Genomic DNA, 26955 nt, shown 5'->3' on the forward strand with positions numbered 1-26955 from the left:
ATGACCCATATTTTTGAATTATATTTACTGAAAGTAGTCTTTTAAGCACTTGATACTAAATTGTTGTTTCAAAACAGCTAGAATTAATATTTATAAACCCCAAATGTCTAACTAGATATTTTCTATTTTTGTGCTAAATTTACCCAAACACTTACAAGTTTTATTGATTTTGTAGCATTCTTTCCCCAACTCTCTTACCTATTTATTGTGTATTTTTATGTTTCATGGATTTTTGTTTAAAAATGCTCCAAACCTTCATGAGAGAGAAAAAGCTACACACTTAAAGCCTTATGTCCGCACATACCTGGTACAGGGGGATAAAATTTAACCGATTTTATTTCCTGGTCCTAGTTCTCCTGGTCTTGTGGTGAACACTCAGGATAAATGGTGGGACCACAAGAAATAAACCAGTTGCCTGATTTTACAAAAATGCTATGAAAGTAAAATATGCTTTAGGAAAACAGACTTCCTGTGTATAGAATTTTTATTCTTTTTCTTAAAAAGGAGTAAAATGTTTTTCATTACTTTACATCCACAGTCAAAGATTATGAGAGTTAAATGAAAGTGTGTCACTTTTATCTTTCTAAATTCAGAATGCCATCATCTCTAAAACACAAACTGGATTCTTCAGTGACCAAGCTTGATGAAGCAAGATGCTTGAAATCTTACTAGAGGTTAGGACACCACAATTTTACTTGTGTCCAAACCAAGTCCACATAAACAAAAATAAAGTGAAACCCCAGCCTGAGACACTTTGGCACCATCTAAAAGCGAGAAAGGCCACTTTCCTGACCCCAGCCTCCACTTCCTCCCAACCTAGACAAGTGGGTGTACCAGCTCTGCTGATATCCCATCCACAACCTCTTTCACTGCTTCAGTGAGAACCCTGGCTAACCCTCCAGCCAAGCTATGCTCCACAGACCAAAAGACCACTACGGTCTGGGGAATATCAGTGAAATATACAGGAAAGCGTCAAAACTCCAGCTCCCAACCATAAACAGTTTCTAACTTAACCTACAGTTTCCTCTAATTATGGTCATCTCCATATTGGGAACTAGGGTGAAACGTTTTAAAACTCTTCAAGTTTCCTAGAATTTACCACTTCTACAATATTTGAGCTGGTAAAAGGCATCTGAGACTAAAATTAATCTGTAAACACACTCCTAGCAGGGACTAGAAGTCATCCAAAACTTTTAGACAACATGACTTCAAGGTCACAAATATAACCAGGTAAATTGATTTTAACATCACTGCTACCTGTCCATCCACCCCTTTGATGGCCTTTTTGGCCTTCATGACCTGGCCAAAAAAAAAAAAAGTACCCAAAAGAGCAATGGTCTAATTAAGAAGTAAAAGCAAATGATGCTGTGTAAACAATCAGAAGTTGCAGGATCAGTTCAATATTTATTGGGAGATAATTGTAGCCTCTCTCTTCTCATAGGCAAACTAACAACAATATTTAATGGAGCTTGCAGTATAATCAAAAAAGAACTCAGGAAAAAAACTGGAAAAAAAAAAGAAAAGAAAAGAAAGAACTCAGGTTCCCTGATTTCCAACACTGGCCACTAAAACCTGTACCAAAACTAATTATTCTGGTAAAAGTGGAAAACACAAAAACAGAAGATCAAGAGAAACATGCTATCCTAATTATTTAAAATGTCCACTAACACTGCATATCGTCTCTCCTTTTAGAATTGAGTGATGTACTTATTGTATAAAATAATCAACTCCAATTTTAATATATCAGTAATTTCACAAGGACTAATTCAGTGCTTTAGAAATGGGGAAGCAAAAATGAATAGAAAATTATATAGATAGAAATTATAGTTTAGAAATTATAATACAGAATAAAGTTATAGCACTATCATTTAAATCCAGTCTCATATGTCTAGTGATCTGGCACACAGATGCTAACATTCAAAAACTATAGATTGAGCATTATAATGTGTACAGGTTTGCAGTAATTAAGGTATCTGCTACTATAACAGGTAAAAGGGATATTAGGCAAGAGAAGCGTGTTTCTGGTTCATACAATATCCCAAAACAGGGTTCTTGGTCAGCAAGAATTCAAGCTATCTCCTCTTCCAATTTCTGCCCTCTGAAAATACTTCAGAGTCCTCTCCATTCAGCCAAATGGTGAAGAAGAAGGAGGAGACACAATTGTTTTTCAAGCACTTCAGCCTGGACATGAAACACTTCACTTTAGTTTATATTCCATTGACAAGAACTAGTCACGTGGCCAAACCCCGCTGCAAGGAAGGCTGGGAAATGTAGTTTCAGCTGGGCAGCTGCTTCCCAGCAACCACTCTTGAAGATGAATCTTTGCTATACAGCAAACAGCACCTGCCACAATGATTATGGTAGATACTACAAGGAATTCAAACACAGTAAGACATAAGGCTAACCATGAAATATGCCTTTGTCCAGATTTTTGGTATCTATTAAAATATGATGAGCAATTTCCTCAAAATTTAGCTAATCAAGATAACTAATATTCAAGGTCATTATATGTATTAAGTATGAAGCTAATGATGTTCACTCACAATCAGCAATCATGTATTTTGAACTGGTGACTCATAACAGTGTGAGATTAGCAGAGACGTATTAACATTCTCTCACACTGTATGGGTCATGATCATACCATGATATTAGCTTTGCCACATTATGGACAAAAACAGTTTTGCATTTTTGTTAGATTTGAATCAATTAGAGACAAGATTATTCACTCTCTTTCCCAGATTTCTCAACAGTATCATTGTAATTTATAGCTTTTGTTGTATGCTTATTGGTTTTTTCCAACAAAGTTTGGTCAAAGTTGGATGCTTATAATTTTGATTCATATGTTAGAAGTTAGTTGCTAAACATCAATTCCTCCTCTGTATTGTATCCCAGCATCCTCTTGGAGGCCTTTCCTACCCCAAATGGCAAAACTCGACACTCCCTCCTCTGGGCTTCTACTGGCCCAGAATACATATACGCAAAGGTCTTTGTAAAGAGTAAATATAATCATGCATACAGAAGTGACTGCACAGTAGATGGCTTCTATTATAATTAACTGAAAAATTAAGACCATAATACTGAATTCATACAGTTGTTAAGCATATTAGACATAATATATACTTTTAAATCTAGTACGTTATAGATGTTCCATGAAAACATACATAATTCCCATTATTGTTATTTTGAATAGCTTTCCTTTTAATAAGCAAAGGCAGAAGTCCTGGGCTTACTTTGTTACCATAGGAAAGGTAAATTACAAGGAAGTATTTCTTCAGGAAAAAACAAGCAGTAGAAATTTGTTAAGCATGAAATAGGTGAAGAGAGGAGAGAATCTGTTCACAAACTTTGATTCTTGAATAATGTGCCATCATGTACAAAGTGAACTTAATAGGTTGTCTAGCCCAGTCACATCCACAGATGCTTGGAAATAAAGAGGATGTGACTGTGGGAAAGGAAAATCTAAAAACATCTCCAGATTATGGAGAAGCCTGATGTTCCTGATCTGTCTGGCAATGAAACTGCCTCCTAAAACCACAGGCAGCTTTTTCCAGGAAAGAAACAAGCCAACCTTTTCAGTTACTTTGTCCTTGATCTCCTATTCTTGGTGTAACAGAATCTGAAAGAATGCATGTGACCCATACTGAGAAATGTCTCTAGAAAATCCATTTCAGGGAAGGTAAGAATATAAAATTCTCAGAACATCAAAGGTTGACTTATTAGAGCCATACATTGGGAGTGATTTCCCTCCTTTTAAATAAAGTTTTATTTTTATTAATATTACTGTAATAATGTACATTATTTTTTATCCATAACTTAAAATATAGCAAAAATACAAGGTAGTTTACTCAAAACCATCTTAAAGACTCCACAGCTTTTCACACTAGAGACTCTTTGTGTTCAAGCCTTCCCTTTCTGGTTTTTAATCTGAACTTCTCTTACAATCTTGATGCTATCTCTATTTCTAAAACCTGTTTGCTCTTTCTGTCATAATGTCAATGTTTTATTACTCATGGATTTTTTAAAAACCCATAAAATTGCAGACTTTCATAGCTGAAACTGACATTAAAAATCATCTTAGATTAACTTTATCAAGAAACCTGAGACCCAGACAAGTTAAAGGGCTTGCTGGAACCCCATAGAGAAGAAAAGAAGGTCCTAGCTCTTCAAATTCTACAACGGCATTATAAAAGCATGTATATAAATTGTTCAGAGAACCCAGCAGTTGCTCGAGCTCCCTGGAGCTAATACTAAACCAAGTGTTCCACGCAGCCCGCATAGGATTAAGCATTATAAAAACCATGCTCCTTCACTCACTTGCTGCCCACACACTTACTGCACCCTCGTAGGAGATGGCGGATGCAAACATGCATGAGACCCAGGCCCTGCTGGAGGGAGCTGACTCGTTAGTGGAAGGAAACAAGCAGAGTAAGGCAACAAACTACCACAGAGGCTGTGCGAGATCGTGCACAGGGTGCTCTCAGGGTACAAAGTGAGAGTGGTCATTTCGATTTTGGTCAAAAAAGGCTTTTTAGCAGATGCCTTGAAGCTTGATAGGAACTAAGTCTGGAAAGATGTGAAAATACTTCACAGGCAGGTGTGGACGGGACTGGATGGATGCTCTAGACACGGGGGCCATGTGATGTATGGAAGGCATGAGGATTTGAGAGTCTGTGGCACACTGGGGAGCACCGTGTGGCTCTGCGTGCTTGCTCCATGAGGTATATAGGGAGGGAAGTTGGTGGAAGATAAGGCTAGAGAGACAGAAGGATGCCAGGTCTCAGAGGACCTCGTGTCCTGTAAAAATCAATGTTCACCCAGCCGGCCCTTTTTGATCACAGGACTCATGCCTGAAGTTCTCAGGTGTAACCCCCTCTGCAATAGCAACATCTAACAGGACCTAGAGGAGTTCTACAGGGAGCTTTATGAAAGCCACAGAAGATAATCATTGGGAATGACTCAACTTACATAAGAATCCTAGACATCTTATTACAGAGTTCAATTCTTTCATTCACTGAGTAAATATTTGCTGGCATACAAACTGCTACAGGATAAGCATATATTAGAACAGACATCTACTGAGGAATTCAAACATTTAAGAATGCAAACTTTAATTACTGATTATTTTAAATCATGGTTTTTTTTAAAACATAAATGTTATGCAGTGGAATAGGGACATTCATGTGAGGTATTCCTTGATTGGAATCGGCAAAACAGACAAAAACTCTTAGCCAACTGTGGCCAGAAAAATATGTGATGTAGAGGTTACTGTTGTTCAGTTTTTGTCCACTTTCTTTTGATTTTCTTCTGCTTTGCACTGAAATGGTCACATTTCATATCAACCTTATATGGATTCTCTACCTAAAATGACTCAAACATCAGATTTTTTTAAAGTTTATTTTTAATTCTTTTTTTTTTGAGGGGAGGGAGGTAATTAGGTTTATTTATGCATTCATTCATTCATTCACTATTTTTTAATGATAGTACTGGGGATTGAACCCAGGATCTCATGCACGCTAAGCACGCACTCAACACTGAGCTATACCCTTCCCCCATCAAACATCAGGTTTTAAATAAGAATTCTCATAAACCGATTTCAAAGAATGATTTTCTCTCCTCAAATACATTCTGCAAAATGCCCATTACTGGCTGCTTAGTGCGGTAACCAGTGACAACACCTTATGAGGGCCTGCAGCTGCTAGACTTTCTATTCGTACATCTCTGCAGCTTTCCATCCGCGGCCCCTCTGACTGCAGGCTCCTGTATTGTTGCCTATGTTGGTGATGATCTAGAGTTTCATGCTGCTGGGACTGGTGTTCCTATTTGAGCCCAACCCCAGAATACCTAATATTCAAAACACCCAATACTGAATACCCAATATTCAATTCCAGTGTAGACACAGGGTCTCCATTCTATGCCTTCTCTGTCCACAGCCCCACTGAGTTTACTGTTTAATCACACCTCCTTTACCTCATTGGCCACACAAGTTCCAAATTTCTTAGTTTTTTTTCATGAATAAATGGGCTCCAGGAGGGTAAAAATGGTGTCATTTTAAGAAAAAAAAAATAATTTAAGGCCATTTAAAGAATCTATCATTTTGGTCGGGAGGGTATAGCTCAGTGGTAGAGCATGTGCTTAGCATGCACAAGGTCCTGGGTTCAATCCCTGGTACCTTCGTTAAAATACACAAATAAATAAATATAATTACCCCCCCACAGAATATATAAGTATTTTTTTTTAAAAAAAAAGAATCTATCATTTAAAGAGTGTTAGAATGCCCTCAGAGTTAGTGATGATACTTTAACAAAGAAATACTGCTAAATTCTCAAGAACTGGCAAATACTCGCTGTGATATGATATATGGACTCTATGTGTCCATGCATTATATTGACAAGCAAGAACTATATGCTCAGAATTAGTTTTTATGTATGGAAAGTTGAGTGGTTGATCATTAACAATTTATGGAATATTTATTTACTCTATAACAATTCTATGGGTCTAAAATGAAACACTTTTGTTTTAAGGGAAACTAATATTTACTGATAGACCAATTTTTTCCAGGAGTGAATTTTGTTGACTAATTTACTGAGCTATGAGATAAAAGATTAAAAGTTTTATGGTGTTTCTCTTTTGTATTTCTGAAATGTTCTAATTTCATGTCTGAACTTTAAAAAAAAAAAAAAAACCCTCATCTTCAGCCCTTGTTTCCTTCCCTCTAAGAAAATAATTCCCTTCTTCTACAAATGATGAAATGATGAGTGGTAGGCTTCTCTTTAGGCATAATTCCCAACTTCTCTATGACAGACAGATGATGGTACCAAAATGTCAGCTTTTTATCTGACTCAAGGGAAGAAGTATTCACAGAGCTGAAAGAGTTGAAATAGTTGATAATAATTTACTACCAAAAATATAATTATAAATATCCACATAAACTAGAAGTCGGTATAATAAAGTCCACCAAAACAGCTGGACACTTAAGTTTTCCTATATTATACGAGGATTTTCCTATATATATGAGAGTTTTCATGTGATTCAAGAAAAAAGTCCAATGTTCTTAATGTTTCCATATATCCTCTCAGAGCGTCTATGCTAAGGTCACAACCCACTCCTTTCACAACTAACCTTTTTCCTTTCCACATACTTGATTTACAAGGAATTTGAGCATTCTGACCTTTTGATTTTAACCACCAAGCATTAGCCTAATCAAGAATGGAAAATAGTGTGGAAATGCTACAGAGGAAGCCTCTCTGATTTAAATCATTTTAACACCTTAATTTTGAGAACCGGAAAATCTTACTCAGAAAAAATTAGCGTTCACAACACGTTCGATTACAAAAAATGAGACGCATGAGCCTCTTGAAAAGCCGGAATGACGCACTCTCCACTTCATACCTTACAGAGCTGCCTCTATTACAAATCACTTTATCTTTACATGTCTGAGGCATCCCAGACACATTCTTTACCCATGAGTTCACACGCCCTTACTCTGAGCGAGCCCCGGGGTCCGTAACCTTTCGAGCGAGTGTGGGAAGCGGTGGCGGGAAGGAGCCCACAGCGTCCACCTGGCATTGCTGAAGAAACAGAGCAGAAAAGAATGCTTTGCGTCTCGGCCTCGTGTTCCCTGTTAATGTGTAGCGGGTCACTGTTGGGAAATACCTCCTCACCTGACATTCCAAGAAATGGAGGGCCCCAGGTTGTTTTATGGTTCGGTCGTTCAACGCGTGCACGTTCCACCCTGCGGGAATGAGAGCTCTGCCGGAGCCAGGCCGTGGGCCGCAGCCCTTCTCGGGAGCGCTGCCATCGTGTGGCCGTTCGGAGCTATGACCGGAAGAGCCCCGTGCGGCGTGGGCCTAACCGCACCGCGGCCGGGCTCCGGCGGAAGCCCTTCCTATGACTTTCTCAGCTCACATTCAATTATCCCCGTGGGCACAGAGTAAACCATAGTGAATCCTGTGGAAATCTTGGGGGTTTGTGTGTTTCTGTTTTTGTTTTGTTTTAGAATTTGTGAACTGCACTGCATTGACAATATGACAAAACGTATGTGGGTGATGTGTTTAAAGGGAAAAAACAATTTTTAAGAGCAGAAATTAAAAATCTGTTTTTGTAATTTTAGAACCTGTGTGCTTTCTATTTTATAGAGATAGTTGCCATCTGAATTTTTTTCATGTGTGCTTGGAACCGACAAATCAACCATATCAGTTCATTTGAAATTGGATTTCAAATGAATTTTAAAATTCAATTTAAAAGAAACTTATTTCCCCACACCAAATGTCCACAAACTTATGGGTTATTTTTCCTAACACTGCAAAAAAATTATTTAACCCATATTTATATTAAAAGCAATATTTGGTGAGTAGGAGATGACACTTTAGATAGAACTAATAATAAATAGGGACATTTATCTTTAATCTCACTTTATACATGATTCTTGCAATGGAGGTGTGAGATGAATGGTGAAATTTCCATTATGCAGCGGAGAAAGGCAGAAGAGGTTGAGTAATCTCAAAACAATATTGAACATTTAAAATGGGCTCAGAGCTCTGTTACCCCTAATCTCTGCTCCACTATTTCAACCTTCATCTGTAATTTTCTTTCATTCGAATGCCTTTTAAATACTCAGTAAAGTTTTTTTTAATATAGAGTTTTCTTTTTAATTTTCTTATTAAGCAGCCAACTTTATATATCGTGGGCGAAAAACTAGAAAAAGACAATTCAGAAATCTAATCCATTCTTTCAGAGGTATGCAAGTTATCCTGCTGATGTACACAGTTTAAAAATCTTACATCAGGTTTCATTCTAATAAACTATTCCATTTAAAGATATTATACATCATGACTACCTGCTCCTCCTAAAAATTTTAATAAAATTTAACACATATACAATGGTTAAAATATACAGGGTATTTGCATATATGCCAAGGATTGTTAGTTTTACATGTGCTAATTCACTTAAGCCTCACAAAAACCCCATGAACTGGGTAACAGTATGTGCATTTGACAGATGAAGAAATAGCTACAGAGAGGCTAAGTGATTTGCCCAAGGTCACACAGCTAATTAGTGGCAGAGAGAATTCAAAGCCATGCTCCCAGCTCCTGAAGCAGCACTTTCAAGCAGTAACTCTGCTCTCAGTCAGAAACGGCTCTCCTTCTGACACATTGAGAATAAATTACCTTTCTTCTATTTTATTGAGCAAATTATCAGATTCATCACCTCCAAACAATTCAAACAGTGTGACAAAAGCCCATGTCCTTGAAAGGTCATTGTAAATTCAACTTAATGAGTATGAAAGTGGATTCTAATGTTACTGATGCCACTTGTGTAAATGACAAGCAGCTGCATACTTGAAATCACAAACTGGAGCTTTAGTAAAAATGGAGAGAGACTGTCTGAACTCCTTTTGTGCTTGAACAATAGCCAGGTAGCTCTTAAATAAGAGTAATTGTGAAGCAAATTTGGTTGCATATATTACCTTAATCTGTTGTTTGAACCAAGAGAAACAAAAATCCATTCTATTTATTTTTATTTAGGACTGGTTTATATAATATTTTTCCTTCTAATTCAGCAATTATAAAGTTTTTGTAAGAACTAGTTATCTCTCCCTTTTCTGGGGGACCCCTAGATGCCTTTCCAGGATGCTGAGTGCCAATCCTATAAACGAAAAAGCTAGTTAATGATACTGTGCATAAGTAATGTTTTAACTGCAGAGTAGTTTGTGTGTGTGTGTGTGTGTGTGTGTGTGTGTGTGTGTGTGTGTGCATGTGTTTGTTTTGTAACCACAAAACCAGAGGGGGAAGTGTGGGAGCAAGTGGGTTGGGCGTTGGCAAAAAAACCTCATGACACATCTCTCCGCCCCCTGTGTTGGTTCAGAGTGTCTCGAGCAGCCTTTAAATTCTGGGAGGTCCTGGTTGTCAGCAGCAAGGAGAGGAGGCGGGGAGAGCGGCATCCAGTGCAGCATCAGCATCGCCTGGGACTGGACTCTTCTCAGCTGCCGCAGACCAAGGTAAGCCTGCAGTCTGCTCCCGGGTTGCTGTCCAGTGTGCTGTGTCATTTCATGGGAAGGTCAAGTTGTAAGGAAAAGACTTGAACCGTAATGCTGTTAATCAGACAAATTGTTCTCATCTTTTAAATAAGCATGCCAGATTGAGGGCAGATCTGCAGGAAATGTGGCCGGCTATTTTGAAAGCCAGTCAAACATAAAACTTAAAAATATTTCCACTGAGTCCTCAAAGGAACTGCAACTACTTCTTGCCATCAGAAAAAAAGTAAAATTCTATGCCCCTTTGGAATGATTATATTGACATCATTTTAAATGGATAGATGATTGTGAGGGCATTTAAAAGGAAAATGGTCTGTAATGCTAATGTAAGCTGATGACAATGCTATTTTTTTAATGGTTTGATTTATCTTATTTTCAAGGAAAAAACTCTTTCTATTTCTATCTCTGTATTTAGCTGTTAAATTTTCACCAAAATACCTGTATAACATTAAGTAGACTTAAAAGTAGAAAAGGCATTGACTGTTTTCTTTTTCGTTTCAAATTTCTAGAATACCTTACTTAAATTATTAACTTTAGAGACAGCTTCATTTCACCTAAGTGGCACCTTTTAAATCATTTAAGTTGGAATTCACATTTGAAATGCGTGCTAGAAAATAGAGAAAGCAAGTTTCTTTCAGTTTTATTTTCTCTTTCTCTTTGTGTTTTTCTTCTCTGAAAAATAAATATTTTATTCCCATTTCTAGCTTATTATTTTAATTAAATTACTGTTGACCTGTTTTCAGGTTGAGATGGCTGAAGATATTAGGTAGCAATGATATAATCTCTGAAACTCTAAATTTTAAAGTTGAATAAATATAGGCTTGTAAAATCCCTCTCTCCCTTGCCTAATAGTGAGACAGGAAGAATACAGGTGGCATTACAAATATTAACTCAAAAGGTCATAATATTAAAAAGAAAATTTTACTAAGAAGTAGAGACTATTTCTATAGAAAATATATATTTGTTTGTAATTTTTTGTAATGTGTTAGTATAAAAAGGAGGTATCACTGTTTTAAGGTATGAAAAGATCAAATATTTCTTACAAAATATTTTACAGGAAGAATCATCACCATGAAACTTGCAGTGATTTGCTTCTGCCTCTTGGGCATCGCCTCCGCCCTTCCAGTGAGTACAGCTGAATCTTAAAAAAATTCCTCAAAATAAATGAATTGTGTGCTTCAGTGTGCTAACAACACATTCACACTATAATCTTTCTTCACCTTTTCTGTTTCAAAGGTTGGACAGACTAATTCTGGCAGCTCTGAGGAAAAGCAAGTAAGCATCTTTTCAGTTTATCATCTAGTTAAATTATTTATGTAACTGCTGCAAGTTGCACTACAAACATATGGCAATGTTTCTTATTTTCATAGTCAAACAAAATAATTTGTAAGCATTTAGTGAGTGCCTGCTATGGTTCTAGACCAGCACCAAGCACAGTATTGCTTTTAATTAATATACTCAAGACCAAGCTAGATTTTTAATATAATAAAATGATGCTCTAGGCCATTATCATTTATGTAGAACGAGTTCTAAGAAGTCGTGTGACTTCTTGTTTCCATGAGTCAACATACTGTTCTAGAAGCAGAGAATTCTGTCTTCTGCTTTTCCTAGTAGCAAGCTAAGTTTAAAATTCACCTCACATATTGGGCAGTTGGGATAACTATAATATGCACAGTATCTCCTAAGATACTGGCTAAGAAGCCCATCATAAAACGTCTGTTTATGCTGTTTGTATCTATTGTGCTTGTCAGATGACTTTAGATCACATTTCTCTAACCAAACATAAGACCAAATCAAGACAATAGAGGTACCTGCCCCTCCACAGTAGGTGAAACTGTGCCAACCAAACAACAAACGGGCATTGTCCCAAGGAGCTTGGACAAAAAGGCACACAGAGTTCAACTCCAGATGAGCAGAATAAAGGCCAATGCAGAGCTGCCTGGGATCACTGCAGTTAGATTGCTTAATGAAGACATTATTGCTGCATGTGTTTGGGCGTGCAAGTGGGTATGTGTTAAGTGTGCCCGTTTTCCAACTGATTTAAGGATACAAGTACTGAATCACAATAATAAGCCAGAAAAATTAACATTTCCAGAGAAGACAGAAGTTACAATATTTGAGGCAAGAATTAGTGTCTTTTTAATAGAATAAAATATGGACATGAAGCCATGACAGTGTAAGTAGTTAAGTGATATTTAGGAGATAAGTGACGAGCTCAACCTTCTAGAATCCTAGAAATTTAGAGCTAGTGGGAAATCTGGACAGTCCATGAAGAGACACCCCTGAAGATGAACAGTGGTTATCTGCGAATGATGTGGTTACTGGGTGGGTTTTAGTTTGTTTTTCTTATCTATATGTTCTTCATATTACTGTAAAAAAATTATAAATTTATCTTATGAATAGAAACAAAGCCTGTATGACATGTATCATCAGGAAGTATATGTATTAAATATATATCCATTATAACATATTTATGTATATACTTTTTGTATCAATATATATTTTAAAGACAAAAATAGAGGGAACCTTTTAACTCATCTAGACCAGTAGTTTTCCCATTTTTTTAGTCAAGGAACCCCTTCTTTCAGCAAAAACTTTCCAAGAAGCCCAAACTGAAGCAGCTCTGGGTAGAGCCAGCCATGGGAAAACCCAAAGTGCTACTGACTGGTTTCCTTCCTGTCTTCCCTCTCCTTGGTGGCTGTAAAGGAGCTCTCGGGACCCCCAGGGTAATTATTCTCAGTGACAGAGATGAGAAGAGGTTGGTCCTGGGCCATTCAGCCCAGCAGATGACACAAAGTCAGAGCAATTTTCACTCCTCTGTCCCCTAAGGTAGCCTCTAGGCACATGTGACTCTTGAACACTCAAAATGTGGCCCGTGCAATGGAGAAGCTAAATTTTTTTTTAATTAACTTAGATTGAAATAGCGGTGTGCTTCATGGCTAGAGGTTACCATACTGGACAGCACAGCCTTAGAGGGTTTTTCCTCATTCCGTAAGAAAGGGAACAAGGAAGACCGACACTAATTAAGGGCACCTCTGCGTTAGTTGGCTTCATCTGAGAGGAATTTCAGCTAACAGAGCAGGCAGGCACAGCGCATCGTCGGTGTGAAGAACCACCGGATCTGAACCCTGGCTCTGCCGCTCACTACCGCTTACCTTCACTGCGGCCCAGCTTCTCCTGATCTGTAAAGTGGGAATAATATATAATAACGATACCTCTGCCAGGATTAAACGATGAGTGTTTGTAAATCACTTTCAAAGTGTGCCTGGCTCATAGTAAGTGCTATGTAAGAGTGTATTAAATGAATCTGCCAGAAAGAGTAAATTACGAAAGGCGTACCTAAGGCTCTGGTTGACTTTGTAATGTGTATTATACTTACCCGTCAAGATTGCTGAAGTGTCCTTTGTTTTTTCAGCTTATCACTTAGAGATCCCTGTTTCTTTTTTGCAGTAATGACAAATATGCAACTCTTTTTTTGTAGCTTAACAACAAATACCCGGATGCTGTAGCCACATGGCTAAAGCCTGACCCATCTCAGAAGCAGACTTTCCTAGCACCACAGGTATTTTTTATGTTAATTAATTATAACAATTAAAATTCTCACAATTAAACAACAATCACCACAAAAATAGCCACCAAGCGGGCCATTTGGGCTGATTAAATAGATCCTTCCTGCCTGCTGGTAAACAGGAGCTTAGGACGCCAATTGATCTGCCATGTTGTCTTCCTGCCTAAGGCATCCATCAATAAGGCTACAAAATAAGACCTGCTTTGGATGGAAAAGGCTAACTTTTGAATTAAAACGTTAAGCGTATATGATGTACACTGATCTGTGTGCCCTTCCTTCTTCAGAGTACTGCATCTTCTGAAGAAACTGACAACTTCAAACAAGAGGTGAGTTTTCACTTTGAATCCAAGGTCCATTGTGTCTTGGAGGGATTAAAAAGCCACTCTTTCTCTTGGTGACATTGCCTGGGTTCAGTTCCACTAGCAAATTCTCCAGTAAAATTTCTATCTAAAACTTGCTCACAAAAAACACAAGTATTTACTAAATGTCAGAAATACCAGATTTCTGCAAATACATTTAGTGTGGCAGGAAATGTTTACTAATGTCTGGGTGAAATACTGAGCCTCTTGCAAGTTATTTATGGTATTTTGTAGATGTCTTATCTAATATTTGATAAGCATCTAATTAATGCTTACCAAAGCCAAGATTTTGCCTCTAGGAGCATTTCTGTTCCTAACATAATGGTTTATTATTTAATAAATATTCTTTTTATTGGGACTATTAATATATTTGCTAAGCAAAGGGATAAGGTAAATCTGTTTTCTTCAAGATTTTGAAGATGCTAAGGATCTCTAATAAGGAAAGTTGGATAAATGACCCAGTATATTTGCTAATCAGTTTACTAGACATTAACTGATTAATTGAGACACAGTTTCTATACATGGATAGCCTATTAATTATCTATGCTAACAGGGAGGTGGTTTTAGATTTGGGAGTATGCATTAATATATGGATGCTGTGATCTCCTTGAATTCTCATTTCAAGTAGAAAAAATAGTCTCACAATTAAGTATCTGTATTTATTGAATGATAGAATTCAGTAAATTAAATAATGTCTAATATGAACAAGGAAGAACAGTGTTATCAATATAAATATTATACTAATATTTGGCTTAAAAATACCTATGAATATACTTTTATGAAAAAGCAAGAAAAATGCCTCAGAATATGATTCCATTTATCATTGTGTTAAAAAGGAATTGGAAGATGCTCATTTTAACTCCTAAAAGCCATTGAGTGCTTTGTTGTGAATGCAAAGATTGTGACAGTCAAAGATTAATGCACTGTAAAGGCTAAGGAAAGATTAAAAACCCTTATACCAATTTTTCTGGCCATCTTGATTTTTAGACCCTCCCAAGTACGTCCAATGAAAGTCCTGACCACACGGACGATGTGGATGATGACGATGATGACACTGTGGACAGCCAGGACGTTGACTCAAATGACTCTGATGATCATACCGATGACACCGACCGTTCCGACGAGTCTCACCATTCTGATGAGTCTGATGAGGTGGTCACTGACTTTCCCACCGACATTCCAGCAACCGCAGTTTTCACTCCAGCTGTCCCCACAGAAGACACACAAGATGGCCGAGGTGATAATATTGGTTATGCACTGAGGACAAAATCTAAGAAGTTCCGCAGATCTGAAATTGAGGTAAATCCTTGAAAAGACACATCAAATGGTTATGATTAGAGCCCAATTCTAGGAAACCAGAGTCCCCATCCTCACTCATTCATTCATTCAGCAAGTATTACTACTTTATAATCATTGAGTGCAAAACCTTTTTCTACCTGGTGGTTTTTGTATTTTAGTCCACATAATTTCTCCCTAATTTTTGTCTCTCAATCACAATGCTGTTTTTCCAAGTCCTGGCTATAAAGCACTTTTTTCTATTCACCTTTTAAGGTTAAAAAAGACTTCAGAAAAGAGTGATTATTTTCACAATATAATGGTCATGTTTTAAAGTTAAATACATAAGAATTGTAGAGTTGCAAATTACACTGAATCTACAGTCAAAGTATCTAGATTTGACACATGGCCTTGCCATTTACTATTCTCTTTACTTTTTAACTTTCAATTCACTTTCCTTTTATGTAAAACAGATAATGAGTCCTACCTCCTAGGTTTCATCACGTACATAATCGCTGTACCTATTAAACTAAAGGAGATGATGTCATGAAAAGGCTTAGTGAAAAAAAAAAGTAACACACTACTATTATTTTTTGCTTCAGCCAAATTTAAACATTTTTATAGAATAAATTGGCCTAAAAGTTAGAAAGTAGAAAAAATTACAGTGTTCCCATCCCTGGCTGTTCATTTCATTCTTCTCCCATTTGTGCTATGATTCAGCATCCAGAGGCCATGACACATGTGGAAAGTGAGGAGGCGGACGAGGCACACAAGGCCATCTTTGATGCTCAGGGCCTGCACACGGCTTCTGACTGGAACAGCCAGTGGAAGGACAGTCAGGAGACGAGTCAGCCGAGTGACCACAGCGTGGAAACCCACAGCCAGGAGCATTCCGAAGAATACAAGCTGAAGGCTGATGATGAGGGCGACCGGCATTCCGATGTGATTGATAGTCAGGAAAATTCCCAAGTCAGCCCTGAAGTCCACAGCCAAGAACTTCCTAGCCATGAAGATAAGCTAGTCCTAAACCCTAAAAGTGAGGAAGAAGACACACACCTGAAATTTCGCATTTCTCATGAATTAGATAGTGCATCTTCTGAGGTCAATTAAAAGCAGAAAAATACAATTTCTTATTTTGCTTTTAGTAAAAAGAAAAAATACACTATAGCGAGGTGGGAGAGAATATGAAATGCTTATTTCTCAGCTTAGTTGGTGAATGTATATGTATATGGATCTAGAGACAGAATGTTTTTGATTATTAGTTTAGTGTGTGGCTTCATGGTAACACCTTCGTAAACTAAAAACTTCAAGGTTTAGTCTATGTTCTTTCCATGTGAGAAATGCAAACCATCACTGCATTTTAATGTTTGCTACCCATTTATGAATAGAAATGTATGTAGAAGCAAACAAAAATACTTTTACACACTTACAAGAGAGAATATAAAATTTTCTGTCACTATGATCTTTTGTTTTTTAAATTAGTATATATTTTGTTGTGATTATTTTTGTCAGTGTGAATAAATCTTATATCTCAGATCTAAGGAGTTTGGTGGTGTCAATTGCATTTCTTATTTGGTTTCCTATAGTTGCCTAGCAATTAATAAATGTAATCATTTTAATGAACGTGCTGGACTTCATAGAGAGCAATTTAAGACCTGCTGCATCAACCATACAGCTTCTGGCTAAGCTAAAGTTCCTAGGAAAGGAAACAGGGGTCAAGTAGGGGTTGATATTCAGCCAGAACCCCTCCAACCATATCGGGCTCTGTAGGCCATTTTCAATCAGTGGGAGCAACCTTTCTCTAATTTTCACAAACCTGATGTAAAAGCTAATGAAGGTCTAAATGCAATCACAAATCAATTTTATTGTTTCTCATCACTCTCCATTAATTTTCTCAGTAAATTTATTGCATTCCTGCCCTTGGATGACAACTTGGTAGGTCGCATACCTATTCTGATCACGTGTAGATAATAAACAAATAGTTCCTTAGAACTGGAAAAAAATTTAAATGAAGTTTCAGATAATAGTCAAAATTTTCAACTTCATTCAAAGCTCAAACTTTTGGAAACCTGAAGTGGAGCAAGTGTCTTTATTCCCATGCCTTGCTCCTCTGCTCTTTCTAAAACTAGAAATTCCAGTTGGAAATTTAAAAATTCTCTATTGAACAACTCTTGGAACAAAAGGGGAAACATTTAAACTGCAGAATTTCTTAAAAAATGAAATATAATAAAAACATAGAATCAATAGAGTACAGTTACACTAGTGATTGCAGAAAATCCATAGCTTTAAATTCTTGCAACAACAAAATAAAAAAATGAAAATAAATATATTGAGCTCCTATCTTAGAAAAGAGCAACAAAATAAAGTAAAGCAGAGCATAAGGAAGGAAACAATAAAATTAAAAGTAAAGGTAATGAGGTAGAGAACAGAAAAATTGTAGAAATAAATCCAAAATGCTGGTTCTTTGTGTAAAAAAAAAAAAAAATTCAGCAAAACAGATAAACCACTAGCTAATCCAATAAAGGAAGAAAGGTAAAAAACACAAATAAGGAACAAAAACAAAGAGATGACAATGACATGGGGAAATTTTAAAAGTCAAAAGTAACTTACTTTGTACAACTCAATACAAATCAAATAGAAAACCTAGATGAACTGGATTATTTCCTAGAAAACACAATTTACCAAAATTGACTTTGCTAGCCATAGAAAGCATAAATAGACAAATTTCTTTAGTGGAAAGAGAGAAAGTTATCAAAGGACTACCTGTAAAAACTAGTTTCAAATGATTTTACAGTAGAATTATACCAAAACTTCAAAGACTAGACAACCCCAATACTGTTTAAATTGTAGCAGAAAAGGAGAACTTTCAAATGATCTTTATGAAACAAGTAATACTTTGGCACTCAAACCTAGCGATGATTGCAAACACACAACTATAAACCAGTCTCATTCATGCCTAGCAACGGAAAAATTCTAAATAAAATGCCAGCAGACAGAATCTAAAATCAAGTTTAAAGAATGCATCACAATCAAGGGGGATTTAATCCCAGACAATGATGCTTCAATATTAGTAAATTCATTCCTATAACTCACCATATAGTTAGATCTAAGGAGAAAGATGCCATATGATTAGATCTATAGATAATTAAAAAGGAATTTGTATTAGTCAGCTATTCTTATGAAAGTAATGAATAACACCCCCAATATCGCAGTAGCTTACTTACAACATCAAATATTTTTCTTTTTCTCACTCAACAGTTTGTGGGTTGGCAGAGGGCGGTTGTGCTTCAGGCTGCAGGATAGATCAGGTCTGTTCCATATGTCTCTCTACTTGGGACTGACTACTTGGGGGCCTGTCTTTCTGAGAGTAGAAGGAACACAAGATGGGTGAACAGAAACATATGATGCTTTGGCTCAGAACTGACACATCACCACTTTTGATTAAATTCCATTGTTCAAAGCTAGTCATGTGGTCAAACCCAATACCAATGTGCAGGTAAAGTACCCTCCCCTCACAATGAATCATGATAGACGAAGAAAAAAGAAATAATTGGGAGTAAATAATAAAGCATAACACAGCCCTTGACTAATGTCAATACTCATTCCTAATTTCATAAAAATAAAATAAAAATTAAGGAATACTCACTAACACAATGAAATATTTTATATCTCAGCCCAAAGAATGACATCAAACTTAACAGAGACACATTACAGGCATTCTCATTAAGATCAAGGACAAAGCAAGCATGTCCTCTCTCTACGCTACTATATAACTTAGCTTTGAAGATACAATCTAATAATAATAAGCATTTAGGTGCATAAGAATTGAGAAATAATTTATATCTTTATGTAGATTATATAACACTACAGCTAGAAAACAGAGAATCAGTACGAAAAATAACAACTAACAAGCTCTGTGAGGTAGCGTGATATAAAATTTAACTAAAAACATATGTGCAAAAAATACTAACAGTAACCATTGAAAAGATACAATGTCATTTAATACAGAAACAAAAAAAAGATAAAAATCTTAAAAAAACATGCCAAAACTATTTTGGAAAATTGTGAAATACTCCTGTAAGCCAAAAGAAGAGGACTTAAACAAATGGAAAGACATTGTTTGTTCTCCTATAGGAAATTCAACATCATAAAGATGTCAGTTCTTCCCCAATAACATATAAATGCAATGTGATTCCAATTTAAATAAGAGTAATTTTTTTTCTGGAGCTGTGCAAGCTAATTCTATAATTCATGTGGAAAAGTAAACATACAACAATATGAACGAAAATTCGGAAAAATTAAAGCAATAAGGGAAGACTAGCCCTAACAAAGATTAAATCAGACTATAAAGCCTCTCTAATAAAAACACTGTGGTTTCAGCAAATAAATAGAGTGGACCAAAAAACAAGCACTCACTAGACATTAATGCTTTGATTTTGGACTTTCAGCCTCTAGAACTGTTAGAAAGAAATGTGTGTGTTGACTGCAGTAGCCCAAACAGACTAAGACACCACCGTCCTTGTCATCCTCAGTCCAGTGCCTTGAGCTCCCAGTGCACTGGCTTTGGTTGGCATTTCATCACAACCAACCACAGGTGACAGCTTTATTGATGGTGTTGTCACATGCTATAGAACACAAGCATCCCATTTCCCACTGGCTCAGCACTGTGCTCAAATCCAAGGGCATGACCAAGTTAATCCTGAAATTGCATCTTTGAATGGTGGTACCATGAAGACCATCCCGTGCACTCTATCAGTCAAGGTTCAGTTAGAAGACAGGAAACACATCAGTAATTTGAACAGGGAAAGCAAAATTTAACAAAAAGAATTATGAACTAAAAACAGGAGATTAACCAGAGAAGATTAACTTTAAAAAAAAAAAAAAGAAGAACCTTAATAATACCATAGAACTGAGAATAATCAAACAAGGACCAATTTGGAAAGAGGGACCCTCTCCCCAAAACTGAGATTCAGACTTCATTAAAGAGGGTGTAACTGCAGCCCAGGGGATGACAGAGAAGTCTGCAGTGCTATCCTGGGCCAGACCTGGTCTGTAGCTGCGGGCTGACTTTGCCAAATGGAGCCCTTCCCACCAGAGTGCCAGTAGACTGAGGCTGCAAGCAGGGAACCATGGGCCACAACGGAGCAGGAAACTGAGCAAGTAGCTGCCCACCAGGGTGCCAGCAAAACCAGCCAGGGTGTGAGCTCCACGGGGTGTTCTGTGAGCACATCACGGCAGCTGCTCCATGGGAGCAGGAAGAGAGCACACACACACCAGCACAAGGAGCCCATTTCCTGCAGCGTCCTTCCAGTGCCCTCTACTGACAAAGCGTGCCACTGTGCCAGCTGGCAAAGGAACCGTGCTTACAGGGCCCGACTCCAGTATCACAAAGCAGGGCAGAGGCAGTGGCCTCTGAGCCCAACAGGAGCAAGCTGATAGCTGTCACAGGCTGTTTGGGAAAAGGTTGATTCCTGTTCTTGGACAAGGTGAGTAAATAACGTGCCTGGGAAGTCTTTTTAATGATAGAAGGCAAGGAAGCATTCAAAGACAAAATGAAATCACATCTAAGGGGCCAAACAGCAGACTTAAAGGGGACTTCTATTCAAAACTGGAGTAATTGGAGAATAAACATTGTAATAATAATGGCAGTAATGGAGCATGACAAATTGAATTTTTAAATTCCATTAGTATATAGTGATACTATAAGAGAGAACATAAAAGAAAGATCTCCTTTGCAGATAAATGCCAGATAATAATAAATGTAGAAGAAATAATAAAATTACAAAATCATTTTGCAACCCACAGTATAATACTGATTCAGGAAAAGATCTCTAATGAATGTTAAAATCATTGCATAAAAGGTTATTGGGAACAAGATATTCACCTGGTCTCAGAACACCACCCACAAATTACTAATTCCACAGGAGGAAGATGCTTTTAACTAGAAGGATTTGGTAGTCACCCTTGTCATCCAGGAATCAAACAGCTTCACTGAGGGGACCACCAGATACGTGCCTTCTAGTGTGATGCAATAAGGAGACACACCATGACCTATGAAATGCTTTTGTAAAAAATGTTTAATGGATTCCAATCATAAGAAGACAAACAAATCTAGAAATTGAGCTACTGTGTGATACAACAGGCCCTAACTTTCCAAAAAGTAGTGTTGCCAGATAAAGTACAAGACACTCACTTAAATTTGCATTTCAGATGAACAACAAATCATCTTTTAGTGTAAGCATAGGGCACATTATAATAAAAGATGGTTCGTTGTTTTTCTGACTTTCAAACTAACTGAGCATCCTGAGCTTATTTTGATTTTCTAAATCTTTCAGTCCTACAGAAAAAGTCAATGTGATGACAGAAATAGAAGGGAGGAGTTGAGGAGGGTGCTAGATTAAAAGCTTAAATAGGCACAACCAAGTGCAAAAAAGAAACTTTGATTGACTCCTGGATTAAAAAAGAAAACTATAAAACACATTTGAGGGACAATTACGGTAATTTGAATATACACAGTACATTAGATGATATTATGGAATCACTAATAGGTGTGATTTTCTTAGGTGTGATCATTGCATTAAGTTTATGGAAGTGGATCAGTCCTTATTCTTAAGAGATGTACAATGAAATATTTAGGAATGCCTCTGAGAAAGCCTCTCAAAGCCATCTTGAGAAAGAAAAACAAAGCTGGAGGGATCACTTCCTGATTTCAAACCACGTTATAGTACTGGCGTAAAAACAGACACGAAGACCAATGGAACAGAATTAGGAGCCAAGAAATAAATCCACGCGTATTTGGTCAACTAATCTGTGACAAGGGCACCAAGAATACTCAGTGCAGAAAGGATAATCTCTTTAAAAAATGATGCTGGGAAAACTGGATGATCACATGCAAAAGAATGAGATCAGAACCTTAACCCATACACAAAAATTAACTCAAAATGCCTCATACAGTGTATTGCACAGTGTTAGTGAATTGGCACAGCCTTTATGAAAAACATAAAGTATGGAGGTTCCTAAAAAATTAAAAACAAAACTGCTGTAAAAGTATCCAAAGGAAATGAGGTCAGTGTCTCGAAGAGACATCTGCACTCCCATGTTCATTGCAGCATTATTCACAACAGCCAGGATATGGAGATAACGTAGGTCCATCAACAGATGAATAGATAAATAAAGTGAGGCATATATATGCAATAGAATATTATTCAGCCATTAAAAAAAAAGCAATCCTACTGTTTGCAACAACATGGGTGAATGGAGAGGACATTATGCTAAGTGAAATAAGCCAGGCACAGAAAGACAAATACTGCATGATCTCACCTGTATGTGGAATCTAAAAACTTCAAACTCACAGAACTAGAGAGTAGAACAGTCATTGCCAGGGCTGGGGTGTGGCTGAAATGGGGAGATGTTGGTCAAGGGTACAAACTTTCAGTAATAAGGTGAGTAAGTTCTGGAAATCTAATGTACAGCATTGGGATTATGGTTAATAATACTGTATTTACTTGAAGTTTGCTAAGAGAGTAGACCTTAAGTGTTCTCACCATGACACACACACATAAAAGGTAACTATGTGAGGTGATGGATATGCTAATTAACTAGATTATGTAGTCATTTTATTATATATGTATATTAAATCACCAAATTGTACAACTTTTAAAAAAATCACATCATACAACTTAATTATATACAATTTTTATTTGTAAACCATACCACAATAAAGCTGGGAAAAAAACAAATGTAAATAGATGAAGCCCCTCTGTTCAAAGACAGATTCATATAATGGTAATAATAATAATAATAATAATAATAATAATAATAATAATAATAATAATAATAATAATAATAATAATAATAAAATCCTATATCATTTTTGTGTCTTTTTTTGTGTTTCCCTTATAAACAGAGTAAAGTTTTTATAGAGCTGCAACATTATTGTCAAAAAATTAAAAAGCAAGTGCAAACACTACTCAGCCATAAAAAATAATAAAATTATGCCATTTGCAGCAACAGGGATAGATCTGGATATTGTCATTCTAAGTGAAGTAAGCCAGAAAGAGAAAGAAAAACACCATATGATATCACTTATATGTGGAATCTTAAAAAGGACAAATGAACTTATTTGCAAAACAGAAACAGACTCACAGACATAGAAAACAAACTTATGGTTACCAGGTGGGGAAGGGAATGGGAAGGGATAAACTATGAGATTGAGATTTGCAGATACTAACGACTAAAAAGATAAACAAGTTTCTACTGTATAGCACAAGGAACTATATTCAGTATCTTGTATTAACCTGCAATGAAAAAGATGGGAAAATGAAAAAAAGAAAAAAAAGCACGTAGCATGCAATGCAACTATGGGTTTATTCTATATTGTTAAAGATCCAATAAAGATATAACTATTATGAACCATTACACACCAAATAACAGGACAACAAATGTTACATAGCAAAAACTATTACAACCACAGTAAATAATTGATGAAAACATAATCATAGGAAAATCTAGATGACCTTGGATGACTTTTTAGATAAAATACCAAAGGCATGGTCCATGAAAGGAAGACTTTTAAGCTGGACTTCAATAAAGTTTAAAAGTTCTGTCTGCACACAAAATTATAAAGCAACTATACTTCAATTTTTAAAAAAAGTTCTGCTCTGCAGATGACAATGTCAAAAGAATGAGAGGATAAGCAAAAAACTGGGAGAAAATATTTTAAAAAGACACATTTGCTAAAGGACTGTTATCCAAAATATACAAAGAACTCTTAAAATTCAACAGTAAGAAAATAAACACAGTTTAAAAATGGATCAAAGACCTTAACAGACACCTTACCAAATAAGCATACAAAAACACTCCACATCATATGTCATGAGGGAAATGCAAATTAAAACAATGAGATATCACTACACACCTATCAGAACAGCCAAAATCTGGAGCACGGACAGCATCACATGCTGGCAAGGATCACTGCCGGTGGGAATGCAAAATGATACAGCCATCTGGAAGACCGTTTAGTAGTTTCTTACAAAACTAAACGTACTCTTATCACAGAATACAGTAATCACACTCCTTGATAGTTACACAAAGAAGCTGAAAACATATCCACACAAAAACTTGCATATGGATGTTTATAGCAACATTACACGATTGCCAAAATTTGGAAGCAACCAGGATGTCCTTCAGAAGGTGAATGGATAAACTGTGGTATATCCAGACAACAGAATTTTATTCAGCACTGAAAAGGAATAAGCTATCAAGCCATGAAAAGACATGGGGAAAACTTAAATGTATACTTAAAGTGAAATAAGCCAATCTGAAAAGGCTACATACTGTTTGATTCCAACTAGATGACATTCTGGAAAAGCCAAAACTATGGAGACAGTAGAAAGATTAGTGGTTGCTAGGGGATGGGGAGAGGGAGGGATGAATAGACAGAGCTCAGAGAATTTTTAGGGCAGAGAAACTATTCCGTATGCACTATAATAATGGATATACGTCATTATACATTTGTCCAAACCCATAGAAAACTACAGATTTTAATGTTTTTGTAGCACGTCAGTGCAGGTTCAGCAACTGTAATAAATGAACCACTCTGATCGCAATGATGGTAATAAGAGAAGCTATGCGTATATGGGGGCAGAGGTTCTATGGGAACTCTTTTTATTTTCTCCTCAACTTTGTCGTGAACCTAAAACTGATCTAAAACATAAAGACTTTAAATACATAGGAAAGAGCATAAGGGTTGTGAAAATTTTTAACAAATCACTTAGAATCACTTAGATTCACTTATGAAATAGGTAACATACTCAACAGGCTATTTTGACTAGGAGTTACACAGAACAGATCAGCTTTTTTATTCTAGTCTAATTCAGCCCCACTACTGAGGCACTACCTTTCTGGGTATTCTACTCAACACCTCATGTATTACAAGGTTTCTTTACTTTGGATGTTTAAGAACTTTAAAAATTCCCCACACTGTGAAAACATCAAGAATCTTTCCACCTGCTCCTTCCTGGTAATTCTTCCTCCTGCCTCAGGCAGATTCTTCAAATGCTTTGAAGACTCAAGAGCAACACCCTGGAGCTCTCTGGAGCTCTTTCTCTGGGCAGCTCTCTCCTCTCTGGTACTCTGTCTGTGAATTCTATCCACTGTGGCTTCCCCAGATTCTCAGCTTACTCTTTCTGACCTGAGGCAGTCGGCACTGCAGCCTGGAATCGCTCCCTAGGAAGTTCCTGGGGAAACCATAGGACTCACATCAATTGTTTGCCTTCTTCCAAGGACTGCTATTCCTCACTGCCTGTGGTTCAATGCTTGAAATCATTGTTTATAAATTTTGATTGGTTTTCTTATTTCTTTCAAGTGAGTGGGTAAATATGTTTCTGTTGCTCCATCAGGGACAGGAGCAGAAATCCTTTCAAAACAACTTTAACTTAAAAAAAAAATGAAAAAAAGCCAATAACATATATGACTATGCAGAAGTGAAAGGTGAGCTGGCATAATTCAAGGGAGGAATTAAGGATTTAAAATAAATAATTAGAGAAATAAAAACCACATTTGAAACTACAAAAACATGAGAGGTACAGTAACATGGGGGCTGGAGTTTGTAAAAATCCTATTAAAAACAAAACTAGAAAATGACAAAAAGACAAATCATTAGAAAGACAATAATATAGAAATTAGGCAATAGCTCCAATCTATGCATAATTGGTCTTCCTGGATTGAGAGAACAAAACAAATGAAAGGGAATATCTCAAAAATATGAAAGTAGAAAAATTTCTAAAATAAATAAAAAATTTAATTTGCTGATTAAATCTGTAAATATTTCCCCAAAAAAACAAAAAAAACACACAATTATGCAGAATGATCAACCCAAAGATGTTTCCCTGGAGCAGGATGATTAAAAAAAAAAACAACTCACTAAGCAGGTAACTTTTGGACAGAAAAATCAAGTCATCTGCTAGGGTTGGGAGAAAAAATGTGGGTTTAATCGAACCTCCTACTTCTCCATAGCAACATTTAATGACAGAGGAAGGTGGAGGAATGTTTCCAGAATCCTAAAAACAAGAAAAAAAAAAAAGATTGAGCCAAAAATATTGTGCCCAGCCCATTTGTTTTATGTTTATGGCAACAGAAAGGCATTCTCAATTTTGTACAGATTCTGGGAACAATGAAGCATTAATGAGTTCTTCTTTTTAAAAACAACAAGGAAAAAAACATCAAAACACTGCTTAATAAAAAAAATCTATTCTGAAAGGATTAAAGCAAGAGAAAAAACTCAGGGAAAGGGAATTCATATTTAAAAAGCTGCTGGTAGGGGAGGGTGTACCTCAACGGTAGAGTGCATGCCTAGCATGCACAAGGTCCTGGGTTCAATCCCCAGTACTTCCATTAAAATAAACAAATAAACCTAATTACCTCCCACCAACAAAATTAAAGAATAAATAAAAAATAAATAAAAAGCTACTGGTAATGAGTACTGAATACATCTAAATATATAAAGTCAATGTTATATTTATTATTGTGGGAAAAAATGAAAGCTTGTAGACTTTGGCTACATAAAAGTTATTATTAATTTAAAAAGTGTTTATTGGTGGAGAGTATACATTGACTAATCTTTATCTTTCAGAAGAAGAGTCAAAGGCTACTGAAAAAAAATTGATGAATTAACAAAATAATTGCTTGCTTCATTTTAAAAATTGGCAATTGATATTAAA

General features: G+C 36.5%; 1 protein-coding gene across 1 annotated transcript; it reads left to right on the forward strand.

Annotated features, from left to right (window-relative positions):
- The first annotated feature begins 9844 nt into the window (after positions 1-9844).
- SPP1 (secreted phosphoprotein 1) lies at positions 9845-16776 on the forward strand. The gene is made up of 7 exons (XM_010983105.3): positions 9845-9997; positions 11091-11158; positions 11270-11308; positions 13515-13595; positions 13886-13927; positions 14948-15259; positions 15956-16776. The coding sequence occupies exons 2-7, from the start codon at positions 11105-11107 to the stop codon at positions 16343-16345; spliced, it is 918 nt and encodes a 305-aa protein (XP_010981407.2). The 5' UTR covers positions 9845-9997; positions 11091-11104; the 3' UTR covers positions 16346-16776.
- Positions 16777-26955: the final 10179 nt, after the last annotated feature.

This window comes from Camelus dromedarius, chromosome 1 (assembly GCF_036321535.1).
Source record: "Camelus dromedarius isolate mCamDro1 chromosome 1, mCamDro1.pat, whole genome shotgun sequence".
Lineage (NCBI taxonomy): Eukaryota > Metazoa > Chordata > Mammalia > Artiodactyla > Camelidae > Camelus > Camelus dromedarius.

Excerpts from the sequence above, each read along its gene's own strand:
- SPP1 (XM_010983105.3), top strand. The coding sequence starts at position 11,105 with ATGAAACTTGCAGTGATTTGCTTCTGCCTCTTGGGCATCGCCTCCGCC. Across the intron at positions 11,309-13,514 it reads GCAGCTCTGAGGAAAAGCAA|CTTAACAACAAATACCCGGA; the intron begins GTAAGCATCTTT and ends CTTTTTTTGTAG. Across the intron at positions 15,260-15,955 it reads TCCGCAGATCTGAAATTGAG|CATCCAGAGGCCATGACACA; the intron begins GTAAATCCTTGA and ends GCTATGATTCAG.